General features: G+C 30.4%; 2 protein-coding genes across 6 annotated transcripts in view; one reads left to right on the top strand and one right to left on the bottom strand.

Annotated features, from left to right (window-relative positions):
- The window catches only part of LOC112689087 (echinoderm microtubule-associated protein-like CG42247), a 27,804-nt gene extending 19,907 nt beyond the window's left edge, over positions 1–7,897 (top strand). For 4 of the 5 annotated variants that reach the window (XM_025562599.1, XM_025562601.1, XM_025562602.1 and 1 more), the window contains 16 exons: positions 1,223–1,339; positions 1,396–1,633; positions 1,698–1,836; positions 2,215–2,364; positions 2,420–2,591; positions 2,670–2,765; positions 2,863–3,003; positions 3,072–3,203; positions 3,264–3,392; positions 3,457–3,585; positions 3,646–3,774; positions 4,902–5,064; positions 5,191–5,373; positions 5,443–5,538; positions 6,593–6,707; positions 6,845–7,897. In XM_025562599.1, the coding sequence (XP_025418384.1) occupies positions 1,223–1,339; positions 1,396–1,633; positions 1,698–1,836; positions 2,215–2,364; positions 2,420–2,591; positions 2,670–2,765; positions 2,863–3,003; positions 3,072–3,203; positions 3,264–3,392; positions 3,457–3,585; positions 3,646–3,774; positions 4,902–5,064; positions 5,191–5,373; positions 5,443–5,538; positions 6,593–6,707; positions 6,845–6,998 (2,283 nt within the window). In that variant the 3' untranslated portion in view covers positions 6,999–7,897. The remainder of the gene's footprint in view (positions 1–1,222; positions 1,340–1,395; positions 1,634–1,697; positions 1,837–2,214; positions 2,365–2,419; positions 2,592–2,669; positions 2,766–2,862; positions 3,004–3,071; positions 3,204–3,263; positions 3,393–3,456; positions 3,586–3,645; positions 3,775–4,901; positions 5,065–5,190; positions 5,374–5,442; positions 5,539–6,592; positions 6,708–6,844) is intronic. The other variant, XM_025562600.1, reaches the window with a different exon arrangement.
- Positions 7,898–7,953: 56 nt separating this feature from the next.
- On the bottom strand, positions 7,954–12,694 carry LOC112689089 (transcription factor HES-4-like). The gene is made up of 3 exons (XM_025562604.1): positions 12,182–12,694; positions 11,534–11,629; positions 7,954–9,683 (listed from the first exon to the last, which is right to left on the bottom strand). Exons 1-3 carry the CDS (start codon positions 12,302–12,304, stop codon positions 8,772–8,774), a joined length of 1,131 nt encoding a protein of 376 aa, XP_025418389.1. The 5' UTR covers positions 12,305–12,694; the 3' UTR covers positions 7,954–8,771.
- Between the last annotated feature and the right edge of the window lie 4,541 nt (positions 12,695–17,235).

Raw genomic sequence — 17,235 nt, 5'->3', positions numbered from 1 at the left:
TGTGCTAAATTAAACATACTATTAAACTTGAAGCTGAAGGCTTCACAATTATTCGTAGTTCGAATTATAGAATACAAATACATTGCCCACACAGAAAGTGGTTGGTCACAAACAGACTTAATGTATGTATTTAATATGTAATCAGAAAATTGCTGTAGTTTTTTATCTTCAAGTAAAATTGATACAATATTGTTGGTAAACCAATCTTCTATTTCATTTGGTTTTAAAAAATTAGAGGCCAAAAAAATATTACTTCTAATTATTTAAATAAAATCGGACGCAATTCGTGTACCTACATATCAATTTTTTTTCGGGACGCAATTCGTGTGTAGCCAATTTAAACAACATTTTTTTTTCAAAATGTTAATTGTTTTATTAAAATGATAAGATTATTTCTTGATTCTTTCTGTCTTTTTTTTTGTGATTTTCATAAAAATTATGAGGAAATTTAATGTTCAATGTTCACATTTGAGTTAACATTTAAATTTTTGTAAAAACTACATGTATATACCACAAATTATTGGTGCATCTGTTTGTTTTTCGAAAGTATAATTTAATAAAACTACATTTTATTATATTATAATAATTTCTTTTTATATTTTATAATCTGTTATATTCAAATTCAATTTAAATAAATATTTTAAATATTTATATATAAAACTATTTACATAGAGAAAAATAAAAACTTCTTAAAATATAATATATTTTAATTTTTAGAAATTTAGTTAAACAAGTATAGGTCACCATCACTGTCATTCCCTCATCAAATTTACTCATTGTACATATAATAGTATAGATTGTAAATATTCAATAAACGATATTTTATTTAAAAAAAAGAAAAGTTCACTATTTTGAAGCCACATCACTATGAATTATACATTTTAGTATCAAGTTACTAATGTTTTACCGAATTAAAATATGACCTTGGAAAATCATTATGAGAAAAATAATATAATTAATTCTCTCCACGTTATTGGACTACGAGTGCCTTTGTATTGTTAGTAAGCGAATACTTTGTATGTTATATAACCCCTATACACGCATGTACCTATTTTGCATAACCTGAACGCCTTTCATTTATTTGTGTTAAACGGAATTCACAAATTTACTATATTACAAAAAATACTTTTCAATTGTATATTTTTAACGTAAATAAATATTATACTTAATATAGATATTAAATTGGTTTTATTTCACTAACTCAAAATGAAAATAATTTTAGTGCCGTGTTTTACTAAATCTGAGAACCACTCAGCCTTTTGAAGAAGTCGTTGAAGACTTAGGACATGTGCTCAAAATGAATAACGCTAAACGAATGTTAACCGTCTCAAATCAAGAAGTAATAATTTATGATTATATTTCTAAATATTTATCTTATACAAAATAATTATTTAGGTGCGTAGCTTTTCTCAACTAAGAAATGAGTTTTCTGACGTGGATACGTTTTATATTACGTCTGAATCACGTGTCCTCTCGCCACCATTTAGAAGATCGAGATCCAGAGGGGCACTAGCCGTTGAACCGATTATAAATACAGTACCTACAAAATCAGAAAAACAAAGAAGAGCTAGAAGTAAAAGCCGACCTAGAGCATTATATGCAGCTGATGCAGATATTGTGAAAGTGCCTCCAGGCAAGTAAAATAAAATAGTGAAATATAATAGAATTATAATGTTAAAAATGAATTCAAATTTAAGACTACACGGTCTTAGATGTGATGAAAGAAGAACCAATTCGCGTGCAAATAAGAGGAGCGAGAAAAACATATTTTCCTCCAATGGTTCATCCTCCAGCAGATGACTCACCACCTGATAAAAGATTAACTTTAAACTGGGTGTATCCTTTTACAAATATACAATTAATAATAACAGTACAATAAAACTCAATATTCAAAGTATAAATTATACATAACATTTTTAATTGTTTTCATGTTATAACTTATTTAATAATGTGTCATTTTTTTCAATGAATCAAATAATTAATAGCTGATAAAATCATCAACCACCTATTGAAAATATAAAAATAATATCATACCATACTTTTTATCAGAAAATTAAAGGTTTTTAAAACAATTAGATTTATGAATATCATAAATTAACGAATTAATTATTACTATTAATTATTGGTAATAACACAAATAATAAAAAGGAAAATAATAATTTATTTAAATTAATATCTTTAACATAATTTTTCTTCACTTCTAATATTGAATAGTCATGGGTATCGAGGAATTGATACAAAAAGAAACCTATGGGTTTTACCTACAGGAGAACTCTTGTATTACGTAGCAGCTGTAGCCGTGCTTTACGATAGAGACGAAGATACACAGAGGCATTATATTGGACATACAGAAGATATTCAATGGTAATAAAATATTATTTTTTTTTTCTTTAAAAATATAAAAAAATTTATTTTCCAGTATGGATATACATCCTTCGAAAGAAATGGTAGCTTCAGCTCAAAAAGCTGGCAGAACACGTAAAACACAAGCTCATATCAGAATATGGAGTCCTGAAACACTCTATACTTTATATGTAGTTGGCAATGGAGAATTCGAAGAAGGAGTTAGCACATTAGCATTCTCTCAACTTGTATGTGATTTATTTCAAAATAAATTGTACACTTCATAATGCATTGAAATTGTATTATTAAAGAAATTTATATTTTAGACTGGAGGAAATTACTTATTAGCTGTCGATTGTGGAAGAGAAAAAATGCTATCTGTATGGCAATGGCAATGGGGCCATTTATTAGGAAAAGTGGCTGTAAGGACCAATATTTTATAGTTATTCGTAACCAATAGTATTTAAAATGTGTGACTGAATTCTTATAGTATGTATTTGTTATAAATGTTTTTAACAGACTATGCAAACTGATGATATCCTAGGAGCAGCTTTTCATCCTTTAGATGACAATTTAATGATAACTTATGGAAAAGGACATCTAACATTTTGGACCAGGCGGAAGGATGGATTTTTTGAAAAAATTGATATCATAAAAGCGGTAATACACTTGGAAGTTATTTTTAAACATTTTAATTTTTACAATACAACATCTTTCTCATATTTCAGCCTTCTAGGACAGTTGTTACCAGTTTACAGTTCGAACAAGAAGGTGATGTAATTACAGCGGATGGTGATGGATTCATTACTATTTATTCTGTGGACAGTGATGGCGCATATTACGTCAGGATGGAATTTGAGGTTAGTAATAATTAAATATAATTGATAAAATGTCATTATTCACTATCGTTATCTTTTTAGGCACATAACAAAGGTATCAATGCTCTTATAATGTTACCAGAAGGTACTCTTTTATCTGGAGGCGAAAAAGATCGAAAAATCATAGCGTGGGATTCATTACAAAATTACAATAAAATTACAGAAACTAAGGTACCTATAGTAATTATAATGCTTTTATAATTATATTTCTCACATAATATTTAAACTAAAATAGCTAACAGAAGTTTATGGTGGTGTAAGAAGTTTATACCCTCAACGACCAGGAAGAAATGATGGAAACATATATGTAGGCACAATCAAAAATCATATTTTAGAAGGATCAATGCAAAGAAGATTTAATAGAGTGCGTCTACACATTAACAGAAATTAAGTAGAATTGTTATTGTTTACAATTTCTTTGCAGATAATATTTGGCCATAGTAAACAACTATGGGGTTTAGCTGTCCATCCAGATGATGAACTTTTTGCTACAGCTGGTTATGATAAAAATATTTGTCTTTGGAAAAGACATACTTTATTATGGAGCACCCAAGTAAGCGCATACATATTAATAAGCAGGTTTTTTTTTATATCTATATATATATAGTGTAAATTGGATACTTAAATGAACAATTTTGATTCATTTTCTTTAAATATTATCATAAATAATATTCATACATGTGATTTGTAATTAAGAACAATTTTTTTAAATTTAATCTAAACAATATCAAATAAATGTAAGATTAATTAGACGTTAAATTTTGTAATAAATAATAAAACATTAAATACATATCAGAATATTTTCAAGACAAAAATTATTTAATAATATTCAATGGCTACAAGAAATGGTAATAGAGACCACATTGAAAGATATAAAAATTTTTTTTTAAGATTCACAGAATAAATTACAAGTTAATATACTTAATTTACATTGGTTTTTTTTTTTATCTTAAACGTACCTATCTAAAATTTTAAAGACATAAAATCTAAAGAAAAAACAAAAGTTAGTTATGCCAAAATGGATATAAATTTTACTCAGATATTTATTAATTTAGTTGGAGTTCAATGCTAGAGAAAAATATAATATCTACATTTTACGATCAACGTAAAAAATTTAAATACTGATAACCTCTAAAATATAATCAAGTGATTTGAAAATGTATTATGGGCCATATAAAATAAGTACGTGGTACGGATGTGGCCCTCGAGTCGCCAGTAACCCTTCCTGGTATATAGCATGATTCATTTCTTAGAAATATCTCCAAAATAACTACCATTACGTAAGCTTGTTCTATTTATTTTTTCCATTGAAACAAACATCAGTAGTTTTTGTTGATATCTTTTTTATTTGTAAGAGTAAAATGGAATGTAGAATCTATTCTAAATATTAAATTATCACATGTGTGAACTTCACTCACAGTGAAGTTAGTCTGGTGTGGATCAGTGCAGAGCAACCAGAACGATGGTAGGGAAGAGAATCTACAGAATTAAATTTTCAGAATGTTTTTTATTGCACTAATACGGTTTCGAATTGATGATTGCGCGAATTGTAGCCAAATGTATGACATCTGCACCACACTACCTCAATATACTATTTATAAAATTATCATGGGTGTTTAAATTTCATAAATTTTTATTAATTGTATTAATTAATTTTTATTTTATGTCTTGTTTATATAGATTGCATATGAATGTGTTTCACTTACTTTTCATCCATTTGGTACTGCTCTTATGGCTGGTTCAGTTGAAGGATATTTGATTATTTTAAATGCTGAAAATGGTTCTGTGGTATCTAGCGTTAGAGTGTGTGGTTCTGCCTTGACGTGTATGGGTTTCAATCCAGGTAACATAATAATATATCGAATAAAAATAACTTGTACTAATATGTGGATATCAAGTGTTTATAATTTTACATGTTCGCGTTTTATTTCGACCTAATCATTTTAATGATAAAGAACAATATTTTCAGCCGGCGATACAATAGCCGTTGGCTCTCAAAATGGTAGTGTATATCTATATCGAGTGAGCAGAGACGGTTTCACATTCAAAAAGTCCAATAAAATTAGAGGCGTTCAACCACTAGTGCATTTGGATTGGAGTACGGATGGAAATTATTTACAAACAGTTTCTACCGAATACGACTTAGTTTACTGTACATAACACATAACTTATGGAAATATTTTTTTAATTTATACAAATATGTTTACAATTTATATTTTAGGGGACGTAAAAGGATTAATTCAAGAAAAAAGTGCACTTGCAATGAAAGACGTTAAATGGTACACATACAACGCAACTATAGGCTACTTGATTTCAGGCAAGACAAATTTTTAATCTTTTAGATAGTTAATAGTTTATAATTTTAACAATATTTTTTTATTTTTTTAATAAATTCACATACATGCACATTAATTTAAAATTGAGTTTGTTTATTTTTAAAATATTATTTATTTATTTTGAATTTAATTATAAATAATAAGAAGTTAAGTTTCATTTTAAATCAATTATACTTGAATTTTTATCAATAAATTAATGAAATTTAATTTTAGGTACCTAAATAAAAATACTTACCTTTAGAATTAATATATTTTTATGATTATTTTTCTTTTCAGCTGAATTAATATAAAGATAACGTACATTAACTAATAATATTTAAATGAACATTATAATTTCATCAAATCTTCTACATACGCGCATTTAATCAATACTATACAGTTTTGATAGAATACAATTCGGAATATATTCCTTATATAAATGTAGGTTTATTGAATTTTTTCGGACACAAAATAATAGATAAATTCAAAATAAACCAATTTTATCATAACTTAAACTTAATATATTTAAAAAAAATAGATAACAAACAATTTACTTTTTTTTTTAAATTCTAATATAACTTAGAAATTAATCAGACTAAAGCGTAACTCTTAATAAAAAAACACAGACATAAACTTGATATAAGTAATCTTTTTTTTTCTTGTTCTATAATCATAATATTGATTTTGATTATACGATATAAACATTTTTATCATTTAAGCTATACATATTTATTATGAATATATTTAAATTATATTCAATTTTAGACATTTAAACAACGAAGAAAATAAATTTTATGATCTGTGTATTGGTTTCGTGTTTCAATTTGCTCATCTTAATTTTGGTTTGAGATATGGTTTAATTTTAAATTTTAATACAAGACTTATCTCATACATTGAATTTTGTATACTTCTAATATGTGTTTTATACTCAAAAGTTAAAGAAATTAATTTGAAAATATATATTTGTTACCAGATAACTGAATTTTTACTATAATAATGAGTTATTTTTTAACAATAATACTGAATATTTAAATTTGAAAATTTTTATTATCATAGGTATTTGGCACAACAGATACTATCCAACTTCGTCAATGATAAGCACTGCCAACAGATCTGCTGCTCATGATCTTTTTATAACTGGAGACACTGATGGATATCTTAGATTATTCAGGTATAAACATTGTAAAACTTTCTTTTAATAATTAATAACAACAATGATTTTTAATTTAATTTAGAATGTAATAAGTCGATTTTTCTTAATCATATTCTATGCATCTCTAATAAATAATTTTTAATGCATTTGTATAGGCATCCGTGTATATTTACCAAATCCGAATACAACGAAGAAAAGGTTTATAGTGGACAAGTATCGAGTGCCAGATTTTTGTACAACGATCGAAACGTGGTAACTGTTGGAGGAACGGATGCGGCCCTTATGTTATGGGATGTCATAGAAGATTAAGTACAAATCCGCTTTATAAATTTTCATTTATATTTTTTCGACTCGAGCACAATTCGAATTCTTCGTCAAATTTTTCGCTCTGGCCCAGTGCCGTCGTGATGAGATTAGAGATATATATGGATGGATTAAATAATTTACCAGCATTTAAAAACCTGCCTTACTTTTAACGTAAAGAACGTCAGAAGAAAAGAATCCTAAAACATAATGCAATTTAACGGTTTTGATATATTATCGATGCCTATATATAGTGGAAGTTACCGTTTTAATAATATTATCAATCACATTAATTTATTTTTTTTCTTGTCCTAATATATTTTATTGATATCACTGCTTAATTTTATAGTAACGCAACATTACATTTTTAATGACAAAGAAATATTTTCATGATTTGTAAATCAGTATATAATGGATTTTGTTTGAAAACAATTATATAAAAAAATATTTTGGAAATTTCAGTTCAGATCATTTATAACGATCGTACATTTATCGACACCTTTTCACTATATCAGTATCATAACCTCACTGCCTGGCATTTTAACATTATAATTAGACATGTTGATATATAATGTTTTTAATTTGTATACTTATAGTTAATACAAATGAAAATAAAGTTTATTAATTTTGAATTTTTTTACTTTATTTAATTTATTTTCCTAACCTGTAACACTATAGAAAAAAACTGTACGTAACATTAATACCTGTATATAACTGTATGTACCTTTAACCTATGCGTATATTAGTAACGTTTCATAAATTATATTGATTACTTACTTGATTCAAAAGTGTATAGTTCCTACATCCGTATATGCCTCCTAAACTTGCAGTATAACTGTGAGAAATCGAAGGATAAATGAAAATTATTTTTCTTACACAAATCGTCGTAACTAAATACAAGTATAAAAATATATATAAATACACGTACAAAAATAAAATGCAAGTAAAAAAAAAACAAAAGTAAAAAAAATATGTTAATACGTAAGTCTAAGCATTTGGGATAATATTAAACAAGCGTCATTCGACCTATGCAATCAAACAATAAAAGGATCTATTAAACAAATCTAAAAGAAAAAAAAAATAATGAAAATAATGGAAGAAGGTATGACATATACTATGCACTACATATAGTGTACATAGGTGTGTGTATATATATATGATGTAAAAGTGTTGAACGATTTAAAAAAAAAAATTACAATATCGTCTGTGGAAAAAAAAATTAAAAGTTATAATAATAAAGTCATAAATAAGAAATATTATATAGCTCTATAGAATCTTTGGTAACATAGATATTCTTAAATGTAATGTAACAACGTGATTACACGTGTACGTATGATTCACATCGAATACGACGCTAAATCAAACTTCGTAACATGTCATAAAAAATATGCGTATAAATATGTTTTACAAGCAAAATGTAGTGGTTAAATCTAGTAACACAGAGTATTTTGTCGAGTTCATATACCGCCGTACCGTGTCATGTCACGTAAAACAACTGTCTCCGATTGGCGGACCGCAGGGTCGCGTTTAGGTGCACCGTTATGCGTTACACGTGGGCCTTGTTACATGTGACCGAGGTGAACATGCAACGGCCGGTAGAACTGATATTTTCGTCCGACTTTTGAACGCGCGCGATCACACATCGCGATGAATTTTACGATTAAACGGTATAACAATAATGCGTAACCAAGATCGGTTGATTGGTGGTTAAACATAAAGAACACATTCGTGGTTACGGTAGAACACGTGATATGAACCGAGAGACGGGCGCGCGACGCGTTACCAGGGTCTCCACATGTTCGGGTCCGTGCCGGGACCATCGTGAGGTCCGGCCGCGGGGGCTGCGGTTGGCCTGTTGGTAGCGGGGGTCACGCGGTGGCTACCAGGCGCCGAGCCGGTCTTGTGGGAAGACGAGGCGACCGCAGTAGGAACGTTTACCGGTATGTCACCTAGAGGCTTTTTGCCAGTGCACGCGGCCGTCGCCATCGGCTTTTTCATCGAGAAGTCCAGCGGCGGGTTCTTATCCGTAACCGCAGCGGCCGCGGCCACGTCCTCGGCCCACGAGCTGGTGGACGACACCGCGGGCTCGTCGCAGAACACGCCGTATGGTGACCGATGATCGGTCCTCGGTGGTGACGACGACAAACCGTGCACAGCGGTGAACGCACTCGTCCGAAGACGTCCGACGGGCTGCGGGGGCGGTGGCTGCGGGGGCGGTGGCAGTGGCACGGGTGACGGGACGAGCGCAATGTCGGGCAGCAAATGCAGAGGGCCCGCCGCAGTGCTCGGCACCAGGGCCGTTGCTAACGGGTCGATCTGCTGCTGTTGCTGCAACGAGTAATTGTGTACGGGCGGTGGTGTGGCCGCAGTCGCCGCGACGTACCTCATTTTGGCCACGCACGAATCTAGGTGTGACATCAACCGCTTCTTGATGTCATCGTCCACACCGTCTAACCGTCCGACGAACCGGTTCACCTCGCCCGCGCACTCTTGGTAACCCGTTTGGAACTTTTGTACCACTACCGCGGTCAAAGCTGCAGACGACGATGACGATGCTTCAATCGTTGGACCAGTGGCTGCCACGGGCACCGGTGGGTGTCGACTGCTTGCACCACCTCGATGCAAGGACTGCAGGTGTCGCACCGTCATTTCCAGAATATCAGCTTTTTCCAATTTCGTGTGTCTTGCCGGCTACAAAATCCAAGTCATCGCAAATATATAATTATCGCACATGTAAACCATTATAACGCTTCGTTCTCGTAAAACGGGTAGTATCATCATCATTAATCGTGTAGATATTCATCTAACCCAAAAAATATGAAAATGCTGAGAAATTAAGTTATATATATAAACATTTTAATCCATAAATACATTTCTCTGTAATGCTAGTCTGCTAGCCGTAAGTATATAAAACTTACTCTATAATACTGCTATAATAAGTTTTCATCAATCAAGATTATTATTAATATTTTTTTTTGCTTGAAGTACATTTTATTTGATACATGCACAACTCTTATGCACTATCATACATAAATATTTATTTATTCTATATCTTATTAGATATTTATGATTTCTAGTGATATCTGGTATATCACGTAATTCCCTTACAAATAGAACCTTCTACTTGTCACATTAAAGAATATAAATTGACAGCATACACATTACACTATTACATGATGATACCAAACTTAGAAAATAAAAAACAAGACAAATAATTTTAAAATGGGAACATTGCAAAACAAACATTTTCTATAAGAACATAAAAAACTGAAAGTTTGTAGTAATAATAAAGTCATGAAAGTAAGCCTTGTAAATAAATTATTTATTTTTAAAGTAAATTATAAATTTTAAGAACAAAATAAATATTTTATCCGAAAACATTTTGAAGTATTTGACTATAAAATGTTGTGAAAGGAAAATAATTTAACTTTTTTAACTATTATTTATTTATTTCTTAATTAACCAATTATTGGTCAAAGTGACTCATAAGTTTTAATTTATGTATTTCAAAATCAAGAATTGAATTAATTTTCTTATGATTAAAAACAGAATAAGTTTTTGATGAATAAATATAATTATAACTTGAAACCATGATATCTGACAGAAATATAAAAACATTTTAATCCACCAAATACATTTTACAATTCTGTACAATGTTTGTTATTTTTCAAATATTAATTTGTTTTCAATTAAAATAAGTGAATAAATTGGAGAACTAAATAAAAAAATTTTAAGAAAAATGGTAAATTCGTTATTTAAAATAGCAATTAAAAAAGCGTTTAAAATTTCTAAAATGTTATTCTCTAATAAATTATCATTAATCAGTATTCAATACTGTTCTAGTAATATTTTCTAACGTTTGTTAATTTGTTTTTAAAATAATATTTAAAACTTAAATTTATCAACAAGTACAATATTTTAGGTTATTACATTTTTATTTTTGATATCTTTAAATTAACTATCAGTGATTTGTTGTATAAATGTACACATATATTTAATGAATGAATCTTATATGTTCACCAACATTCAAATTTTAACTGTCCTAAATGTATATCAAATATCGTGTGATAATTTTACTTTTGTAAGAGTCCACAATTAGATGCAAATAATGCTAGAATACCGTTAAGTGTGCTACTAAGAGATTAACTTATTACATTTACAACTTTACAAATTCGTTTAGAATTAAATTAAAAGATATTTTAGTAACATAAATATAATAATACTATAAATGATACTATAAGATTAATTTTGAAGTCTTATAATTATTTTTAATAATTTTTAAGATATTTTAGTTTGAAAAAAATATGAAAGTTTCAACATAATTTAACTTTAATACATAATAACTTTTGTTATTCTAAAATAGTTTTATACATTTATTGTTTAATTAAGAATAATATTTATAATTTATCAATGAAAAAATACTAATTAAATAAAACCTTATTTTATGTAAATAGTGATAGCCAATATTCATGTTATACATCTATAAATATAATATATTCAATTGTAATCATGTAGTATTTTTATAATTGAAAATAACTTACGTCTTTTTTGAGCGCATCTAATATAAGTGTTTTCAACTCGTTCAGACATTGATTAATTCTGGCTCTCCTTTTCTTTTCCATAATTGGCTTATTGTTCTAAAATAATGAATAGTATGCTAAATGTAATATCAATATATAATATTGAATACATGTATTTTATTAGGGGAAAAATTATTTCAATTATAGTTATTTATATACATTCCGAAAGTACATAAAGTTAAGAACTATGAAAATATAAAATACTTTTCAAGTCATACGATTTAATATTTCCTTTTTTTTTGTACCCCAAAAATATTTAAAGTTTTAAATACATAAGGTTTATCATAAAATGATTCTCCTTTAAATTATATTTAATTAATAAAAACATAAATATAAGCTTAAAAAATGAAAGTTTCATAAAAAAGAAACGTATGTACGAGATGATTTATCCATTTATCAAGATAAACGCGTAACCATTATGTTTATTAACTAAAAACCAATGAAAATGAAAATCGATTTAACATTTAACTTGATAACCGTTTTTAACGGAAAATTAAATAATTATTTAATACACGAGGTGATTAAAGCATATCGTTATCAAAAACCGTCGGTAACTACAATAATCATAATATATTAACATATGAATAATACAAATGATTGCCATCCTACCTTTCGCAACTCGGATTTCGAAAGCTCGTAACGTCTGCCGCAAGGCGGAGCGGATGACGACGACATCCCGGACGAATGCACCCTGGGATCGTCGTCTTCGGAGTCGTTGTTCGTCGACGACATGTCACATGCTTAATATTCAGCTCACGTTTGTTAATTATTTTCTCTCTAAATCTTCTACTTTTCGCGAACGCCCGATGAACAGGAGGACGCGCATCGACCGGCGGGTTTCACCGAGCAAACGACGCGATCGCGCTTACGGATCGTGTTCGCGAGTCCGCGGACGACGAGTGACCGGGATCGACGGGGAAAATCGTAATTTTTCGGGTTGCTGCGCGCGCGATAATCTAAAACGACGACGGCACAAGCGAACCGGTCCATACTGCTTGGTCGTCGTTCCGCAACCTAATGCCGCGACGGCGACGTCGTCGTCCCCACGTTGTGCACCCGTGCAACAATCGGCCACGATAGTGGCCCTATACAATCGCTACCGATCCCGTAACGACGTCGTGCACCTTTGCCGCGCGCGGTACGTACACGTTATAACATCACTATAACACCGTTTTGCGCGCGCTCACGTGTTGCAGCGCGTTGCATTAACGGTAATCATACAGCACGTGGTAACGGAGCACATACACTTACTTTTATTCGTCAATTCAGCGCACACGTTATCCATGTATGATCGATGGTATATAATCACATGCCTTAATGCCTCGTGCAGCTGTACAACTCTGAAATGCGTTTTTCGAAAGCTCGCGCGTTCCATTCGGTCCCCTATGTGATTTGTCGCGACTAGTACTTATACCATGTTTACATGCACTTCAACCATCGATTGTTTTATTGGAAAAACCTTAGAACTTTTGTTTAATCGATTTGTTACCGGTTACCGTTCGGTAACTGGTCCGTTTTCTTACGTACGATAGGAATCCGATCGTTTTCAGTTCTCACCGTTTGTACACAACCACGCGAATTACGAACTTAATAGTAACAGACGTGGCATCACTTATGACCATGATTGCTCATTGTTCGATATATACTGTAAAATTTCTGATACCGCTGTGTATTTTCAGGGATTAAATTATAGGGATGGTTTATATGGGATGGGATATTTTTAAATATTCAATATCAACAATTAAAATTAAAATTATTTTTGCTATAGTTGTCTTTGCAGTGGCGTATTTAGGAATTTTGCTAGGGGGGGGATGAAATATATAATAATACATCCTAACACCCATAAATTCGTACATAATATACATTTTTAAAATCCCCTAACTTGTTACCTATTGAGGTAAGTGTAGATCAAGGCAAAATAAGAATTAATCTTTATAACTACCTCATCATTTTCCAAACAAATTTTTTTATTTGTACTAAAATAAGAAAATAAAGTTTTTTTTTTGTTTTTGAGTATTACTCATATTGTCTTAAAACTTCACAGTTACAACTTACAAAACGCAAAAAATAAAGTCGAACAATAGTCAATTCGGCAGTAAGTCAGTACTCGGAATGGCGCGGCGTCGCTATCCGTCAACGTCCAACGACCGTACATATCTACTTTTAACGAATCACAATATCATACGATAAAATATATATATATATATAGCTATACATTAGCCATAAATTTACTAGTAACAAATTTTCTAAAAATAAAACCGCCCGGCCGCCCTATAGTTAATCCACGGTCTTCATGGTCATTTTATTTTGTTTACCGATTGCTTATCGGGTTTATTATAAACACTCTTGTATGAAAAATAATTCGCAGAAACGTACAAAATACAGTACACCATAATATAGGTATAGTTTTTGTTGCCTGATAGTCGTACATGCCGCCAACGATAAACGATTAGTGGCGATTAGTATATCAGACTATGAGAGCGGTACAATTACCACGACTAGAACATTTAGAAAACAGAAAACATACATGCTTGAAAGTAATATCATATTAAGAATATTAGAGAAAATGAGACAACTTATAGCTACCTAGGAAAAAGAAAAAAAGGTCAAGGGGGGGATCTATCCCCCATATCCCCCCCCGGTAAATACGCCACTGTGTCTTTGCCACCACACAAACACGAATGTATGTTATATTACGCGATGCGCTGACAATATTATGACTCAATTTTTTCGTGATACATTCGACTACGTAATTACCTTGAGATGGCACATTATTGATTGAAAATTTGAAACCCTTTCAAAGCTTAAAAAACCGTCGATTTGATATCTGATGCGTGATTAAAATGTTGTTATATCATTTTACTGCAATAATCTGCGTTGTTTCCCATACTCCTCTGTATGAACAGTATTTATAAATCTTAACGATGGATTCATCAAAAATTCTAATGATAATAACTGTTTTTTACTTAGTTTGAACAACTATTATTATAACATATTCTTTAATTTTTTTTTTTTACCTTCAAAAAAGCTATTTCGGAGTTTTGTATAGTTTCTCCGTGTAAACATTTTTCAAAAGAATATATGATTTTAGGACGAAAATTATAAGATTTAAAAGAGTGATATGGAGGACAAAAAGGCAAAGTGGTTCGAGATCAGAAGCTTGTGAATGCATTTTTTTACCCTCATTCTTTTTGCTTATTAAAAATAAAATGTACAGGTAACGGCAAATTATACGATAAACATCATATATAATAACTATGGAAATAAGATTTCGAATAGATTGAGAAATTCAAAAATAAAAACAATACACATCATAACTATTATTATATTAATAATTAATAAATGACTAAATTTATTATACCTACTATGAATTTTGTCATTCATGATTAATGTTTGTTTAGTCACATTATAGAAAACGCAAAAAATCGCATTCAATTACAAGGTAAAATAATTTATAATTTATAAAAATTGACCCTAGATTAAAAATGAACACACATTATGCCTTATTTTTTTCTTTGTAGATAATCTTTCACGACACGGTGTAAATCTATACGTTTGGGCGTCATTATGTTTCCCGTTTTAATAGTTCTATTTTTACTAAATTTATAGCTGTCAATTAGTATAACACAAAATTTACCTCTTAGAATTTCAAATTTTTCATCAACCTTTAATTCTATTGAAAATAAAACTTTTGATTCACTTTTTATACAATTATACGAGTAAGTTTTAAAACACGTTGTCTACACACGAGAACTCAATACACAACGAACATAACTATCGAACGACGAAAACCGAACGTATTATGTCTGTAGTGTCTAACAGCGTTTGATTGACCGACGTCTCCGAAGCCATTGGATAATAAAGGTCCCTAAACGAATTTTGGCACATAGATATAGTCATACCTGAAGTTCCGCTTTAGAAATATAGGTCACTTTCATTTCTGTAGATGTTATCAAGTTCTCTGTTTTCTTCCAAATGTGTGGTTACCGGACGGTTATGATTGTCTTAATTCAATAATTAGCCGGCTCTTGATTTTTTAGTCTAAACAACAATGGGAAATTCTGTTGAGCTATGGTATACTTCATCTTGTTCTTCAAAGTAATTCGAAACTGATCTTTACGGTTGTTTTTACGCAGTCGCGGCAATCGCATCATTAAAAAAAGGACAAGCACTTTCCTGTTGATAGTTCTGACAAATCTTCTAAATATTTTTATTTTGCAGATCTTAATTAAGTTCGTAAAAAGCGCAAGAAAATAGTTCAGACACTTCAGTCATAAGATGTAATGCTTGATTTAACGCTTTCATTTAGATATGGAGTTCTCTTTCAAGTTGTAATTTCTATAGTAAACAGTAACTATACATTTGAAGAAAATTTAGTTTTTTTTTTGCTGCAAACCAATTTTATTTTTCGTATAATCTTAATTATAATGATAGTATTTAAATTTAGATTCATTATTTAGTAAAATATACACTATAAATAAAATAAATAATAATTATTCTTCAAACTTTTTTAAAAAAACGGAATCGCAATTTATTATAAATAAAAATTGAAATTAATTTAATAAAATATATAAATGAGGATTGGAGTATTTACAGTTGTGATTGTATAGCACGTTAAATGGATTAACAATTTAATATATTATAAAAATGTTATGACTTTTTATTGTCTCATTAATGTTATTTTTACACAATAACTGAGATTAAAAGAGAAATTTTTATAAACACATACAGTATATATGTATTTATTTAGATATTACTATGTATAGACTTCTCATATGACGCGACGACTACGACAGGCAAAAAAGACCACTCCTCGCGAGGGTAGTAATTGCAAAATATGGCAACCACCTACTGTGTGACCCCGAGACATACAAAACATTTGATATAACAATGTGTTTTGTTCAGTTTTTTTTTTATTACTATTATTTATATTGCCCCTTTTCGTGTATTATTATTATAGGTACGACAGGAGGAAATAAAACGGCAGCACAATTTTATTTACCCTTAACCATAATCTGTTGGCGCCACGTATCACACGTATTTATCCCAAATAGATAGCAGGTAAAAGTTACGGTACTGCAAACGGGTTGACCAATATTCACCGATACGCAAGAGCGGCAGATGCGCGTGTACCGATAGAAAATTAATTTTTGATTTAAACACAATATTACACGCACAGATGCACAGTTATAATATATATTATTGCATAGCACGAAATTTTGTGATACTCAAACAGTGGAGTGGTTTTAAAATTTTGTTGTCCATAAGGTGGATCATTTATCGTCGATGCACAATTGTTGCCTAACTTTTGATGCGATAACGCAATTTCATTATGGAGTCGGTTGGACAGAACGCTTACGACGATTTTTCCTGCAATACCTAAAATAATAACTGTAGGACCACATTTGATTAAGTGCTTGATTGCCTTTTTAAGTCCATACGATTTTATCGTTGAACATTTTTACCACAGTAACGAGAATATGTTCCACATAATATTATCGTCATGTGGCAATTGTATTTCCGTTATTCTATTCGTCTGAAAAAAAAAAACAAACCCATTTTTCGGAAATGCGAATTGCATAACGACTTCGTGCGATACAATCATCTGACACCCCACCACATAACATCGTGCATTGAAACTACCTCGTCGGACTGTAATGCGG

This window comes from Sipha flava, unplaced genomic scaffold (genome assembly GCF_003268045.1).
Source record: "Sipha flava isolate LNK unplaced genomic scaffold, YSA_version1 42_pilon_pilon, whole genome shotgun sequence".
NCBI lineage: Eukaryota > Metazoa > Arthropoda > Insecta > Hemiptera > Aphididae > Sipha > Sipha flava.
Note: the sequence above shows the minus strand (reverse complement) of the source record. Positions and strands in the feature narration are given on the sequence as shown.

Bases quoted from the DNA above. Each gene is read 5' to 3' on its own strand.
- LOC112689089 (XM_025562604.1), bottom strand. From the start codon at position 12,304: ATGTCGTCGACGAACAACGACTCCGAAGACGACGATCCCAGGGTGCAT. The intron at 11,630-12,181 runs GTAGGATGGCAA...TCATTATTTTAG, and splicing joins CGAAATCCGAGTTGCGAAAG to AACAATAAGCCAATTATGGA. The intron at 9,684-11,533 runs GTAAGTTATTTT...TGGATTTTGTAG, and splicing joins TAGATGCGCTCAAAAAAGAC to CCGGCAAGACACACGAAATT.